Consider the following 17,371-nt stretch of genomic DNA (forward strand, 5'->3'; position numbering starts at 1 on the left):
CAGGCAACTTAGGTGCCTAAGGCATTTCTTGCAGGAATGAGTTGGGTGCCTGCCTCATCCTACACCAAAATAGCCAAAGGAAGTGGTGCCTACTTTATAGCTTTCAGCCATTGGTTAGAGTACTCAGCTGGAATGTGGGAGACCCAAGTTCAAATCCATCCCCCCACCCCCTGCTAGAGGGGGAAAGAAGGGAGACCCCTGTTCAAATCTTACCTCCAAGAAGCATGGTCTAACCACTGAACCATGGGGTATTCTGATGTGAGGCTCCATCAGTCGTTCCTGTGGAAGCTGTTCCACTGTTAAAAAAATGAGTGATAGGTCCAGTCCCCTTGCTTCAATGGTCTCTCACCTCCCACATGGGTGCCCAAACCACTGCTCTACAGTCATATTTCCTCTCTAGGACTAGTTAACTATTTATCCACAGTGGAACAGTCACTGGGATTTTCAGGTAGTGGGATTTTCAAAAACATCTAGATTTAAATGAGAGTGAGGCACCTAAGTGACTTTTGAAAATTCCACTTGGTGACTAGCAGCATCTTTAGGCACCTAAATACTTTTGACAGCCTGACCCTTAGACTCTACAATAATGGATGCTCTATGAATACTAATGCAAATGTGTTCAAGCTTCTTTCCAAGTGGAAATTTTTTTCATGTTGGTTTGTTCCTTTTTTAATGGGAATTTTTTAATTTTTTTTTTTAATTCCAATGTGTTTCAGAGGGAAACTCCCTCACACTTTTACTTCTTTCCACTGGAAGAAGGAAGAATAAAGCAAAAGAAAGTGGGGTTAATAAAACCTGAGGTAGGCGTTTGCTGCTCCAAATGCACAAGGAGATGGAATGCAGAGAGATTGAGTCTGACAGATGCACAATTTCTGTGGGGCAAGGCATCTCCACATCATCCTCCACACCAGTTTACTTTTCTATATCAGTGTAAAGTTGTTTATCATTTCCAATGGTCATTCAATCTCTCCTACCCACTAATTATAATTAAGCATATTTAGTTCACATTAGACTTGTGTGAAACTATCAAATAATATGTTGCATGATGAGAAAGGTCACAAGTGAGATTTAACTTTGGTCAAAGGCAAAAATGTGCTATTTCCACTAACAAAAACAGGTTTTCATGGCAAAGTATATATCATTTTTTTAAGTGGGGTTTTTTTAACTCTGAAACACTCACCAATTTGCCTGAAATGAAAATTTGTCAGTTCTGCATATCAAGCAATTTTTGCCTTTGCAAAAGTGTGTATTTTAGTTTTTGTGACAAACAGGAGGCGGGGAGGGGCAGGGGAATGAGCTGCAAATGCAAAACCTGTTATTTTGACTACAAGAGCTATTACAGAAGATTTGCCATTGATGTGATTTTTTTTTCTCTCTCCTACCTCTGCTCCATATGTGAGAACTGTGATTTGTAATTTACTGTAATTTGACATGAGTCTCTTTGTGCAGGTGTACAGAAATCTGATTTACAGCTGTAATCTGAATAGTGGTAAATGTCTGATTATAAATGATCATTACTTTATCAGCAAAACAGGAGTCCCTCCATTAAAAATTGTATGGCATTTTTTTTTTATTTCGTTAAAATAAATATAGGCAATTACTAATATAGGCTGGGCCCAGTTCTGCCAGATCAATAGTACTATTCATATGAGTTAAGGCCACATTTTCAGCTCCCAAGATTTCAGATAGACTCTTAAAAATCCCAGTAACTTGCTTAGGCACGTAACCCCCATTAATTAAATCGAAATCAATGGCAGTTAGTCACCTAAATACCTTTTGAGCATCTGGGCCTAGATGCTTAGCTATCTTTGAAAATCTGGCCCTAGCAAACTAATTGCATGAATATGGGTTTGTAGGATCTGGTTCCATAGCCCATTCCAAATAACCAAGTATTTTTCAGAGACACCTACGCTGTCTTTATGGATATAATTAAAGGACTCAGCACTCATACCTTCAGCCTTTCATAAATTAAGGGCATCACTCATTTAAGCTATTAAATACATTTTACAAACAAGCTGGTCTCGAGTGATTAATTCTTACACATTACACCTGGAGAAGCTGACTCTTCCTTTCCATCTCATTTATATTACTTGGTACTGCATTTTGGCCAACCTGCATGTTTGATTTAATAAGAGATTTTAATTTGCTGTCTTCTATTTTGAAAATGCCAAAGCCGGTTTACTTGCTAGGGTTTATCCATTTGCCGATGCAATCACCTTGGGGACCTATAAAACAGCCTTGTTGTGGCTTTCAACTGTTACCAAAATGTTAGTTCACTTTAATTTTTTAATTCATATGTTTAAAAACTAAACCCAAAATCAGTGTAGGTCATTTGCATGTTATTTTAGTGTAATGCAGTATATGAAATGGTTGTCTGGAGTACATAGGAGCTAGCCCTTCCCATACAATATACGATATCTCGATTAGATAGTACCTGCAGCGAGACCATTAAAAATGAATGATCGGTTTCTTGGCCCATGCTAAGTCCCTTTTGTGCTACTGGCGTGGTACCAAGGGTACTTTTAAAGCTGCCTTGAGGCAGTATCTGGAGGATTTGCTAGCATAGGGGAATCATCAAGTACATAGGGCTGTTGTATCCTCTGTCAGCTACTCCTAACACCCTAACTTAGTGGGCAGTCGGGAGAAATCTGGAGTGTACCCAGAGTGCAGTGTACTTTTGCAAACCTGGCTGTCAGAGCAGCTTGTTAGAAACCACTAATCACCAACGCAAGTTAAAGCAGAACTGAGGCTGTTCTGTCTGGCACTGGGGGCTGATTTAACCTCCAGACATTTCAGAAGGAAAGGCAGAAAGATGATGAAAAACCTCCTATGTCCCCTTCTCCTCCCCCTCCCCCCCCCAGTACACAGAGAATAGCTGATGAACTGGGCATTAAAATTGTCTGTGGGAGATTTGATTAAGTAAGATAGGATTTGGTCGTTGTGAAGGTTAATGCAAGACCACTCTGATCTAACAGAGATAGTTAATGGTCAAGATCGAATATATAACTATAAGGCAGCTGGATACAACATTCCAAGTTTGACATCACCTGGCAGAGAAACGTGTGTGGTTCAGGAGGGAGCATGCTGGATTCCATGTGTGTACAGTGGGTGTAGTGCAGGGTGATGTTTATATTGCAGAGTACAGGTGCATGGGTATTCCCTGCTCATCAGCACACATTGGCTGAGTTGAGGCGGGCATTGGATAGATGCTTCCATCCTTCTCCTTATGCTGGGAATACATTAAGGACACACAGCTATTTCAATAACAGAGCTGAAATAGTTTAAGGCTGTGAGGGGAAAAGGATGCCAATCCTGGTCCAAAGTGCATCTCCCCAGTGCCCACCCCAGCCATTTTGGGCTTGTTGATGGGCTGAAGATTTAGCCATCATTGAATGGGACAATAGAAAACTACAGAATCTACGTTTGGCAGTACCCCACTATTGTTCCTATTCTGCCTCAACCTGCAGGGAGAGTGGTGGTTACAAACTTTCCTCTGATCGAACTTCGATGTCAGAGGAACACTGCACAACGGTATCTCAGAGGCCCACAAGACTATTCACAGCATGGTGACTTTATATTGCTGCAATTATCACAATTTCCCATAAAGAAACTGTAACTAGAGAGAACTTGTTTCTTGCCAGATTCATGCTGCTTTCTTTGCTGCTACTGCTTATCCACTTCCCATGGAATCAAGGTATTGCTCATTCACACTTTTTGTGTGTGAATATTTTAAGTATCATACAAAGATGAATAATTTGCTATTCCTGTTTTTCTAGCTAAATATGTAGCTCAATATTCTTCATATTGTAAAACTATACCTAAGTCATGGAGGATGTGCAATGCAATTAATTATTGCTGCTGAGCTGGAATCTGACTTCTCCTGTTTCCTAACTTACTATTTTAATTGTGCCATCTTAATGGTGCAGTATTATTTTCCTTTAGCTTTGAATGAGAGATCTAGCAGTGTTCATTGGCTGGTGTGACATCACATGTCATACCAATATAAACAGTTGTAACAGGCCTAAAGAAGGCTGCTAACTAGTTTGGGTAGGGAGTATTTTCAAGCCATTTTTTTCTACCCAAAAACAGTTTTGCAACTGTCAATGCCCCATTCTGATATTTTCATAACAGAGTTTTGTTTTCATCAAGTCAAAATGACTGTTTAAAATTTTTGTGAGCTTAATCTAAAAATGCAATGGGTCAAAACCAAAGTTAATTCTTTCCTAGTTATTAGAACAAAATGTCTCAATTAAACCAAATGGAAATCTTAGTTTGTTGCTCTGTGAAATTCACGATTCCTATATTTTGTCCCAATTTGGGACAGGAACATTTTCTAAATCCCAGAAATTCTCATGGGACAGAAAACCCCTTCCCCCTTCCACTCACCCCATCTTTCCCCAACTCCTAAGCCTAACTCCTGTCAAGAAAGTCAAGTTTCTCAGGGGATCCACTGTTGAGTCAGTTCTTTGTGGTGTTGACAATATAGCTTTGAACCCCTTCAGAACCAGTTCAAGGGCATTAAAAGCCATACAGTGACACGTGGTACCCCTTTGCTTCTGGCAGCGTCTCTGTACCTGCAGTGCTGGGACCTGTAACCCGGGCAATAAATGACTTGATTCTGCTCCCATTTGAGTCCATGGCAAAGCTCTCATTGACTTCAATGGAAACAGGCTCTGACCCTGTTTAAAAAAGGAAGACCATGGAAGTGGTGGAAAGGTCGGGGGGAGGAGGAGTGAGTGGCAGGTGAGTGCCGCTGTGAGACACATTAGAGAGAGGATAGAACTCAGTTTACGATCCCATGATCGAAGGATAAGGCTGCACTGGTTTAAAAAAGTGACCTGGTTTAGAGGGGAAGTGAAGGCATCAAAAAATAGACATAAATAAATGGAAAAACCGGGAAGCTGATAGTGATGAATATAAATCAAGAGTTACTGATTTTCTATAATTCCTAAGGGACGCAAAGGGACACAAGAGAAAAAAAAAGTATGGCCAGCAGAGTTAAGAACAATAAGGATTTTTTTTTAAAATGTACTAGGAACAAAAACAATCAGAACAATGGTATTGGACCATTACTAGAGGGAAATGGTAGAATTATCAGTAATAATGCAGAAAAGGTAGAAGTGTTCAATAAATATTTCTGTTGTGTATTTGTGGGGGGTGGGGGAAGAGATGCTACAGTCATATCATATGATAATGCTCTCCATTCCACTAGCATCTCAGGAGGATGTTGAACAGCAGCTGCTAAACTTAGACATTTTTAAATCAGCTGGTCCAGATAACTTATATCTAGGAGTTTCTGATATGGGACTTAATTAATAAAGAATTAAAGGACATGTATAATTAGTGTCAATCAACATGGGTTTATGGAAGATAGATATTAGTAGTTTGACAGGCACTTTTTAAAAAAAAATGAGATTATAAGTTTGGTTGATAAAGGTAATAAATGTTGATGTAATATGCTCAGACTTCTCTAAAGTGTTTGACCTATTCATGACATTTTGATTAAGAGACTAGATATAAAATTAACGTGGCACACATGAAATGGATTAAAAGCTGGCTCACTGATAGGTCTCAGGGGCATTGCAAACAGGAAGTCATCATCAAGCAGGTAATTCTCTAGTGGGGTCCTGCAGGGATCAGTTCTCAGCCCTACACCATTTAACATTTTTATCAGTGACCTGGAAGAGAATATAAAATCACTGATAAAGTTTGCAGATTACACACAAATTTGAGTAATGAAAAATAATGACGAAGCCTGCTCACTAATACAGAGCATTCTATATTACGTGGCAAGCTAGGCGCAAGCAAATCTGATGCGTTTTAGTAGGGCTCCATGTAAATGTATGTATCTAGAAACAAAGAATGTAGCCCATATTTACAGGCCAGGGGACTATCCTAGGAAGCAGTGACTCTGAAGATGATTTGGAGGTCTTGATGGGGTGGATGATCAGCTGAACAAGAGCTCCCAGTGCGATGCTGTGGCTGAAAGGGTTAATGCGATCCCTGGATGTATAAACAGGGGAATCTCGAGTAGGAGTAGAGCGGTTATTTTACCTATTTAGCGCTGGTGCAACCACTGCTGGAACACCGTGCCCATTTCTCAGGTCCACAATTCAAGAAGGATGTTGATGAATTGGAGAAGGTTGAGAGAAGAGCCAAGAGCATGATTAAAGGATTAGAAAACCTGCATTATAGCGATTCAACTCCTTGAGTTTATCTATTTAGCTTAATCAAAGAGAAGGTTAAGGGGTGGCTTGATTAAAGTACCTACATGGGGAACAAATATTTAATAATGGGCTCATCAGTCTAGCAGAGAAAGGCATAACATGAGCCAATGGCTGGAAGTTGAAGTTGTTAACAATGAGGGTAATTAACCATTGGAACAATTTACTAAGGGTTGTGGTGGATTCTCCATGCTGGCCATTTTTAAATCAAGATTGGATGGGTTTTTCTAAAAGATAAGCTCTCGGAATTTTTCTCAGGGAAGTTCTCTGGCTTGTGTGACAGAGGAAGTCAGACTAGATTATCACAGTGGTCCCTTCTGACTTTGGAATCTATGAACTAACACAAAAGTGGTTCTTTATATTGGGTGCCGAACACATGCAGACCCTGTATTTTTCTCTGCCTCTCTAGTATCCAGATTGACTAACACAGCCTGTGTTGCCTTGCATCTCCATACAGATTTTTTCTAAGCTGTGGCCTGGCCTGTGATGGAATGGAGTGATGATGGGGATGGGAGAACACAAATGATTCTCTTGCAACCAATTTTCACAGTCCCTCTAAGTTTTTGTGAGACTGGTACGGAACTTCAGTGGCCTGCTGTTGATATGCCATTGCCAATTTCTTTTAACATCATGGTGCAGGCATGCACACGCATGTTGCAAGGGAGAAATAGATAAAGCATATGCCTAAGGAGAGAGCCCTTACCCAGAAGTTTGTAAAAAGTGCCAGATACCTGGAAGAGCTGAGGCTTTTGCAAGAGCAAACTCACTAATAAATATTTCATAGTATGAGATGCTGCAGAATGCAATAGAATTTGCTGGAGAATTAGGTCATCTTTGCCACACAAACTCCAGTCTAAGGAAGATGCCAGATTCCCTAGTTGTAGGGCTGTATTTACTCATCACGACAGAGTAAAACATATCTGAGAATTCCCTCATGGTTGCCTCAGAAATCTCACTTCGATAGTCTTCTAATTTTTAGGACCTGGCTCCTGTCTAGGGCAATGGTGGTTGTGTCTAAGTATGCATTGGGCCCTTACTCCTACCATCTATAAAGTCTGGTGATCTGAAAGTGTCAGATTAAATTGCAGCAAGGGAGGTTTATGTTGGACATTAGGAAAAACTTCCTAACTGTCAGGGTTGTTAAACACTGAAATAAATTGCCCAGGGAAGTTGTGGAATCTCCATCATTGGAGATTTTTAAGAGCAGGTTAGACAAACACCTTTCAGGAATGGTCTAGATAGTACTTTGAGTGCAGGGGACCTCTTGAGGTCCCTTCCAATCCTATGAGTCTATGAAGTACAGATTTGTTAAATTGCTGTCCTGCGAGTCTTCACCAAAAATCTCCTGCAGCTCATACACAATTCACAGAATGGACTAGTCAAGTTGTGAACTTCATAGCTTTGACACCCCTCATGTGAATATTCTTCTCACTTTGAGTAACAGTTTCCCCTCAGATCCATCCCCAGTTCTGTTTAGTGTTGAGTCTTATCACAATTTTCAAACCGTTTGAAGAGTAGAGACCTGAACCTAATGGAATTTTGCCACTGATTTCAGTACTGTAGGTGGGGCTTTGGAAATGGTTTTCCAGTTTGAGCCTTTCTCCCACCTCATACTTTGCAGAAGTTCTGGTCTGGATCCAGATCCATCCAGCTCCAAATATGACAATTTAGACCTGTCTCCACACATACTCTCAGAAGTGTATTGTTGTCTAAAACATTTGATGTCTGAAAATTGGCATAAAAAATATCACTCAGCCAGTTCTGTAAACACCCAAGCAAGATGGTAATGCTTGGATTGTCTGCCAAAGCCACTCTGAGTCACATAGTGCTGAAAGAAGTCTTGGAAGCAATTCTTGTGGTTGTAAATAGCATGGAGTTCTAAACATGTACTTACAGCACCATTTAGATGCAGAACCAGAGTCAGTGAACAACCAGAATCCTAGCTGGGAAGTTGAAACCTCTGCTGAGACAATCAGATGCCACAGTACGTATAATAAATAACTGGATAAGTCAAAATGGAAGCATAACTAAAAAAAAAAAATGCAACATTTTGCTCTACAGCAGCTCATGCTGTAACATTGCTCTAGTGATGCAAAGGAGCTGTCCTGCCATTCCCTGAATTAGAAAATAAAACAAAACAAAAAATTTTACTAGGACAATAAATAGGTCAACTAAGTTTATAGCTATGCCGCTTCATAAAAATCAAAGTATGCAATTATTTCTTAAATTGTAATTAAAGATACACCTCAAACCCCCACTCTACTGAAGAGCCTTGGCCCTTTGGTAAACCATGGGGAATTCCCTGAGATCAGTTCAGACTAGCAAACACATTTCACATGGTTATTTTAAATAATGTTTGCATAACTGGATTAAGAGACATGTCCTGCGTGTGTCTAAATCTTGTTATGTATTACTATGAATATTAGTGAAAACAATGATTTAGGCAGCGATTCTTGGGGTCACTCTGAATGCAGTTCATCAATCTGTCTTTGAGGAATCTTTCAATCTGTGTATTTCTAAAGGTGCCATTTATACAATGGACAGTGCCATAATTCCTGTCCTCATGACCTTGGGGAGACCTGCAGGCACCCTGCCTCGGTTTCCCTCACAGCTCTGCAGAATAATCCCACCAGAGCCAGTGTTTGTGAAAGAATGTTCCCCATCTCCTGGGGTCTAATTTATTTGATATCATTCAGCTTTTTGCTCACTCATCAAATTTAGGGTCCGACTGTCCTCATTCTTGGGACTATGGCTTTATGTTCTGGCTTTCCCAGCCCACAAACTCACTCAAGTCTCAGGTCCCACAGTCCTCCTGCCTAGGGACTGTGGCTTTAATTTCTGGACTCCCTGCCCTGTAACTCACCTCTCAAGTTTAGTAACCCCTTCCTGGAACTGTGTGCTAGCTGATTTTTTCCCCCCATCAGCACCTTCCTGCCAGGGCCAGGCCACAGGCAGGGTGTGTGCATGGATCAGTTATAAATTGCAGTTAGTAGATAGTAGCAGCCAGTCAAGCCAGGTCAGGATACCAGGAAGTCAGAGTCAGGCATGAAGTTGCAGACAGGAGACAAGTAGCATTGTTGGGTATGGAACTGGCGTTCACAGCAAGGCAGGGTCTGGAGTAGAAGGAAGCAGATAACCTACATCACTGCTCAGACAGCTCCCTGTGCTGGTTTCCTGGTTTATATACCAGCGTGGGCCAATCAGTGGGCTGTAAGGGGGCTGCCACTCAAGCCTCACTGGGCGGTACTTCCTGCAGTGACTAGCTTCACAGGGTTCCCTAGGAAAACTTGGCCTGAGCTGCTGGTGGCAATGTGGACGTGTTGGTCACCTAGAACGCCCATTGGCCTAGATTCCAGTCCTGCGGGTTCTGACACTTTCACCAGCTTTCCCTATCTAGGCTTGGAGCTTCCTTTTGAGCCATCAGCCCAGTCACCTGAACACCCCCTTAATCCTCCCTAGCCTTATTAGGTGGGCCTAATAATCCCAGACACCAGTCTGCACTGGATGGCAGGGAGGGGAACTTTGCCCAGTCCACTCTACAAGGCTCCTGGTCAGTCCCAGACCCTTAAAGGAACAATGGTCTGGATGACTTTATACTTTCCCTCTCCCAGACACTGACAGCTCCCCAGGATCACCTTCCTCTCTCCCAATAACTGCTTCAGTTATCCCAGAGAGCTGGAATGGGGTCACTGGCTTCTCGGACTGCCTAACAGGGCCAGTACCCTATTACACTGTCCAAAAAATGTCCAAACTCTCCCCTGTTTTAGGCAGTTTTGGTAAGTGGGATAATCCTTGGTGGCTAACACTGAGGAGAAGCATTGCTGGGCCATTCTGCAATCTCTGGGATTGAAAAATCATGTGCAATAAGGGTCTGGTCTAAAGCCCACTGAAGTCAGGCCCTAAGAGAAGAATAGGACAGAGTCCAGGTTAAGGTGTGATGTCTCCACGGGTGCTGGGAGGAATGCACTCACTGGTGGTAGATGCTACAAAAGTAGGAAAGATGCTGATTGTTCCTCCCCCACTTCTCACACCCAACACTAACCTTGTGGTGCTTGCTAGTGGACTGGAGTGAGGTCGAGTCCTGGCCATACTACAGCCCACCCACTGACATCTGAGTTGTTCAGCACTGCCGGCCAGGGCATAGGGGTTCCCATGAATTTGGGCAGGGCAGGCTGCAGCATTCTGGTTGTCCCCTGTGCAGGAGTGCCGGAGGGCACGGCCCTGTTGGCTCTCGCCTCTGCTTTGTACATTATGCAATGCCTGTAGTCTCTGTTAAACTGTCAGTAGCTTTATTTTATAGACACTGTAGTCATGCTTGTATGTGTTAGTCATCCAATTACGCATTAATGATAGCATTTCCTAATGCCATTACACCTATTTCACATTATGTTCTCTTGGTCTCTGTTTGAGCCCATGTGTTATACTGAAGGGTGAACGTTCCTGCAGTAACTCAGGTGGCTGTATAGCTCCACGCACACATAACAAGCACAGTTCAGAAATAATTCTAGGCTCTGAAAAGAGACACTTGCATCCTCGCAGCAGTAGAAAGGCCCTTTAAATAGAGGCAAGAAGATCAGTGATGTCTGGTACTTGACAAAATTGTGAGAGGTGCCTCTAAGTAAGGGAAGGCACGGCACAGAAATATCAGATGTGTGTATCATCAGAATAAAATAGCTATATTAGTCAGGGTAACTCAATTCCCCAGATACGTTAGAGCTTGAGAATATACAGACTTCATTGAGAATACCATAAAAATGGATGCATGTGGCTAAGTCAAGTTGGGCCTACGAATACTCAGAACCAGTGGCAGACTAGGAAGAGCAAATCAGAAAAGAAGCAATACGCTATTATAGTGACTGTAATGAGGACTCCCTTTTCTCTCTCTTTTTCCTCTCCACCCCAGTCAGGAACTGAAGTGGTGGGGAATAAGGTGATGGAGTAGGAGAGAAAGAAGAGGAAATAGTCTCAAATCATTGACATACTCGCATTCCGTAGCCAATCTAAAACTGTCAGGAATGTGCCATTATCACTCCTGCCTACAATTTTCAATTTCCAGTGGGAGAATATAAACAAACTATTTTTTGTTTCTTTTTGGGTCAGCCTGAACTGAAAAACTTTGTTGAATTGAATTGAAACACTTCTTTGGGGGTCAGTTCAATGTTAAATTGTATCCAGCTGAGTTGCTATGGTGCCTTCAGAGAGTTATTGTCCAGATGCGTCATGCCCCCTTTCTCCTCTAGGGGCCAGGCTCTCCAGCTGGACTTCATCTCAAAAACCACATGGCAAAGAAAAAGAAACCCAGATGCAATCATTTTAAACTCACAATTTTAAAGCCAATCTCTTGATTTTGGTTTGGTTTTGGTTTTGGAGCCTGATTCATGATGTTGCCTGGTCGTTCTTAGCTTTTGGAATCTGATGAGATCACAACCTGAGGTGATATGACTGCAAGCTTGACTGGTGAGTGAAATTCTTTAAAAAAAAAAAAAAAAAAACTTGATTTTTTTTTTTTTTTTGGTAGTGCTGAGTGCTTGTGGAAGCAGGGAAAGAAAGAGAGGGTTTAAGTGCAGCCATTTAAGTGTCAGAGACAGAGCAACTGTTCTATCAAGTCTTAGCTGTGATACTGCGAGACCTGTAGAAGCAGGGCTCACGTCAGAAGCAAGTGGAAAACAGCAGAATAGTCAGTGTGACCTAGCCTTGAGATAATGATGTGTGAGAAGAGAAAGTGAGAAAATACTGGAATAGATAGCCAATAGCCTCAATAAAATGCAGACGTTTTTAATTAATGCACATCACAAAGATGCTTGTGTAATTTTGCTTGTACTTTGGAGAAACTGAGGCAGAGATGCTCTCTGTCAGCTGTGTTCTTCCCTTGCAGTTGCATGTCCCGAATAAAGCTGTCTCTGATTTTGTTGCTTCCAACCTGAGAGTGGAGTTCGTTTCTTCCACATAATTTATATACATTCTTAATTCAAACAAGTCCCCAAACAAATGCCAAAAGCTCACAAAATATAGTTTGTTTCCTATTTTTTTATTTTTTGTCCTACTGTTTTGTCTTTTGGAATCTTCACCCCCACCCCAAAACCAAAAAAATACAAAAAAACCACTCTTCAGAATTGGTTTCTAAATTCTGTCTCTTTAATGAACTATAAAAATAAACTTTTAAATAAAGGCTGGCAGCACAACGGGACACTTGACGACTCACTTTTGTTTTGTTTTGTTCCCTGATGCCAAGATGCATTCTTGCATGTCTCACAAACCTTCCAGAAGCAACAGGAAGGAAACACGTTTCATTTACAGTACAACCGTGTAAATCATCGCTGGAGTCAGTCCAGGTTTATATCAGTGAAACTGAGATCACAGTCTAGCCCAGTGTGATCACCTGGCATAAGAATTAGTTTCAGGAACAGCTGAAGACTTTGCTGTCACCTCTTCCCTGCACCCCCCACCCACCACCACCCGTGTGTGCTTGTGAGAACGAGAGAGAGGAAGAAAATCTTTACTATCAAAAACTCTTCAGCACTGTATGTGTAGGTCACCATGTCCGGTTAGGAAAATAACTTATCCAGTCCTGTGGACAAGTCAGTACCTAGGCATAGTTATGCAAATTGAATACATCTACCTGCATCATTCAAATGATCATACAAGTACTTTTACAATTCAGTATACGCCTCTCAAAACCCAAAATGATGATGCATTTCAAATGTAACTTTCAAGCTAGGGACATTTGCTTAAATTGCGAATGCAACAAACACACGCTGACAATTTGGGGAATCTATGTACAAGTTATGAATTTGTTTGATAGTATGAACTCTCTATATGTTTAAGCACTTATAATTATCTCTCCTTTCTCTTGTCTCATACTCCTTGTGCTAAGGACAGAGGAGGGAGTGCTAAGGTGTCTGTCTCCTGGTGGGCCATCCTGATTATCACTACAAAGGTTTCTTTTCTCCTGCTGAAAATAGCTCACCTAATAGCTCACCTTAATTAATTACTCTCGTTACAGTTGGTATGGCAACACCCATTTTTTCATGTTCTCTGTGTATATATATATATATATATATATATATATATATCTTCCTACTGTATTTTCCACTGCATGCATCCGATGAAGTGGGTTTTAGCCCACGAAAGCTTATGCTCAAATAAATTTGTTAGTCTCTAAGGTGCCACAAGTACTCCTCGTTCTTTTTGTCTCTGAATAATATGGTGTGACGCTTTGGGGTTCACCCCGGCCCAGTAAGGGGTTGTGTCACTGCCTGCCCTGTGACCCTGGATGCCTCTGAGCCTTGCAGCTTTGTCTCAGAGCCCTGATACCAGCACCTTGCTCACAGCACAACAGCCTCACCCTGATTCCATTGCCCAGTTGTTCCTTGCAGAGGGACCTCAACCAACATTCCAGCCCCAAGTTCTCCCCAATAATGTCTTTCTCTGCAGTGTGCAGTCTCCTTACTGTAACACCCAAAAACCTTATCAAGTTTGCAGATACATTAAAGCACTGAGTTGATTTATGGTAAACAAGTTTATTAACAAAAGGACATAGTTTTAAGTGATACCAATATAAGGAATAAGGATAGAAATGGTTACAAACAAACAAAAGTAAAAATGCTTTCAAGACTGAAACTCAGCAAACTAGAGCATTTTGTTCAAAGAGGTTTTTCTCATGACAGTCAGTCTTCCAGCGTGGCTGGCCTGTTCTTTAGCCAGGACCCAACACACGGAGCTCAAAGCACTCGGTTTCTTTGACTCCTCAGATGAAAGATAACTATGGGGTTCTCTCCCATTCTTTTTATAGTTCAATAAATCTCTGAAATGTATTCTTTGAAAAACAAGCCCAGACAAAATTTCCCTGACCTGCTGGGGTGTAAATGCCATGTTATCTTCTCCCCAACCTGTGAGCTAGATAGTTTTGTTTACCTTATATGTAAATGTACTTTCATTGTCTCTGCCTGACAACCTGGCTGGTCAGCCAAGAAAATACACTTTCCATTGCCAAGAGCAGACTAGACTTATGCATAGCTTGCAAAACAAATGGTAAGACTGATTCTAGCAAATATGTATAACTCTTTGTGCACGCTCTGTATATACACCACGCACTGATTTTTAGGACCAGTGTTAACAGTTTACATATGATATCTTACATGACACCTTTCAGATACAGCTTATGACAAGAGTGTTTTGGTGTAGTGAGTACGTCAGGCCTGACAAGAGTAGCTGACAGAGTAGTGAACCACCAATAGGCCTCCATGTCACAGATGGTCATTTTGTCCCGACAAAACAATGGCATGCAACAATCCAACCTAGGAACAAGGAATGCAGGCAATACCTGCAAAATATGGGACTCTATTCTAGAAGGACTCTGAAAAGGATTTAGGGGTTATGGTGGACAAACAACTGAATGTGAGCTCCCAGTACAATGCTGTGGCAAAAAGGGCTAATGTAATCCTTGGGTGCATACGCAGGGGAGCAGTGAATAGGAAGGTGATCTTATCTCTGTATATAGCAGTGGTGTCACTGTAACATTGCATATGGTTCTGCTGTCAACATTTTTAAAAGAAAAGCATTTTTTGTAACATGGCCACATTCAGCACCCCAGCAGAAGGCTTTTCATTTGGGTAAAGGGACCCCCTGCCTCCTCACCAGTGTAGTCTTGTATGCATGGCCCCCACTACCATCATCTTAAGCAGAGGGTGGGGCCACAGTAGAGGTTATGCAGAGTGGGAGACTGATCAGATTTGAATCCCCCCGACAACCCAGCAGAAGGCTCTGTATCTGGTGTGGGGACTTGCCATGACAGCACAGGGCTCTTAGATGTCACCTCTGCTACCCTGGTGGGGTTGGGGCCACAGAGGTTACATGTGAGGCTGCGCTTGGGGCCCTGGATTGCCACAGTCAAGTCCTGAGGGTAACACATTGGAGGAACATACAACCTGGTCATCAATAACAATAGGAAAGACTAAGGCTAGATCTACACTACCACTTATGTTGCTCAGGGGTGTGAATATTCCACCCCATGAGCAACACAAGTTACGCCGGCGTCAGTGGTAGCGTGCACAGTGCTATGTCGGTGGTAGAGCTTCTCCTGCTGACATAGCTACTACTTCTCATTGGGGAGTGGATTAATTATGTCAACAGGAGAGCTCTCTCCCATCTGCATAGAGCGGCTACATGAGAGATCTTACAGCCGTGCAGCTGCATTGGTACAGCTGTGCTGCTGTAAGTTCTCTAGTGTAGACATAGCTTTACACTCATCACTGGAAAGGAAATGCATTGTAACTGAATATCACACACACACACACACACACACACACACACACACACACACTTATAGCATCACACTGGCCATAATGCAGTTAGTGGCAGGTCCAATCTTCTTCTTCCTCCAGGCAAACATCTTCTTCAATTCCCCTCTGAAGCTGTCATGTAGCCAGGCATAAAGGAAGGCATTGGTGCAGGCAGACATCATAGCAAACCAGTGGCACAGCAGCTGGATGAGGTTGAAATACTGTTTATCTATTAGGTTAATATCCATGTCTTTTATCACATTAAAGATGTGCAGAGGGAGCCAGCAGACTCCAAAGGCAGCCACCACCAGGACCAGCAAGCGAAAGGTTTTCCTCCTCCTAGCCCTGTCCCACTCAGCTTGGCCCTGGGTGATGTTTCCCGGAACCACTCGATTTTTCAGTTTAACAGAGATCCGCAGATAGGACAAGGAGATGACTATTAAAGGCAGTACATATGTGATGATGAGAGTGCTGTAGGCATACGTTAAGTGGTCCCTCTTCATATGGAACCAAAACTCTTCACAGATGGAGAAGTCCAGTTCTGGGAACTCGGCATGATAGGTGTGGACCAAGGCTGGGGCAGCCAAGATGCAACTCAGCAGCCAAATCGCAGCCAGAATATAAGCACAGATTGATATAGTGAGTCTCCTCCGGAGAGGATACACCATGGCATAGTATCTGTCCACAGCTATGACAGTCAAGGTGAAGACAGACACAAACACAGTGACCGGTTGCATTAAGAACACAAAATAACACATGAAGCGTCCATAAACCCATCCCCGGGGCTCAAAGGCATATGCCAGAGTCAGGGGTACGCAGGTTGCACACATAAGCATGTCTGAGAAAGCCAGGTTGCCGACCAGGAAGTTGGTGACATTGTGCATTTTTTTCGTCTTGCAGATGACATAAATGAGGAGATAATTCCCAATGATGCCAACAAAAACCACCAGGGAGTAGCATGGGATGATGAGTGGCTTGAAAGACTGAACAAACTGGAGCCCTGAGAATAAATTGCTAGCGTTGCTATGAATTGCTGAGAGGAAGCTTAGGGAGGTTAAATTATCCGGATTCATCATTTTCCTTCTTTGTAGTTTGCTGTCAGCAGGGTTAAGGAGTCATTGCTGCACACACGTTTACTCTCAGTCAGCCTTGGTAATGAATGGATTACTCACTGTCCAGAGATTGCCACCACATGGATAATAAACAGTCATCTGGAAAGGCAAAGGTGAAATTACAAATCTCAAGAGGCTGCATTCCGTTAAATGGTTCTTAAGAGAGATCAGCTGCAACCAATATTCATTAAAGTTCTCTCTTTTATTTGCTATTAAATCCATACAGTTTAATAAACATCTAATACAGTGAATACTTACTGTTGTGGGTTTTTCATGCCATTTGATTTTCCTGTGGATGCCAGCTTGGTTTTGGTGCCTTAGATTCCTGTCTTCCAAATATCCATGAGAGAGAGAGTGAGAGCGATGTGTATTTACAAGATAAGCAGAGATCAGTGCACTTAACATACTTCGCTCCTTGCTCACGATACATTTTTTTATAAGCCTATATCCCTATTGGCTACCCTGGGCATTACGTTACTCCTGACACTGTGTCTCTTATTTAAAGCAATTAGAGTCCTAGAATATCAATATCACTCATTCTCTGAATTTCCTGTCTCTTCCAGTGCACCTATACTTGCTGCCACATGGCTATAAATCAATTTATACTTATTAATATGGATGTGCACAGTGTCTGTCCCAAGATCAGGTTACAGTAGTCCTTTAGAGAGCCTCAAAAAGTGCTAGCATTGAATCTACTGATATAATTGGATTTTTTAAATGGAATGTTGCTAAAATGCTGAATTTATGCCACTAG

At 42.1% G+C, this 17,371-nt stretch overlaps 1 protein-coding gene across 1 annotated transcript; it reads right to left on the reverse strand.

Annotated features, from left to right (window-relative positions):
* Positions 1–15,546: 15,546 nt before the first annotated feature.
* Positions 15,547–16,584, reverse strand: LOC112111005 (prolactin-releasing peptide receptor-like). Its single transcript, XM_024206264.2, has one exon. It carries the CDS (start codon positions 16,579–16,581, stop codon positions 15,547–15,549), a length of 1,035 nt encoding a protein of 344 aa, XP_024062032.1. The 5' UTR covers positions 16,582–16,584.
* Positions 16,585–17,371: the final 787 nt, after the last annotated feature.

This window comes from Terrapene carolina, unplaced genomic scaffold, assembly GCF_002925995.2.
Source record: "Terrapene carolina triunguis isolate 2854851 unplaced genomic scaffold, T_m_triunguis-2.0 Scaffold95, whole genome shotgun sequence".
Classification (NCBI taxonomy): Eukaryota; Metazoa; Chordata; order Testudines; family Emydidae; genus Terrapene; species Terrapene triunguis.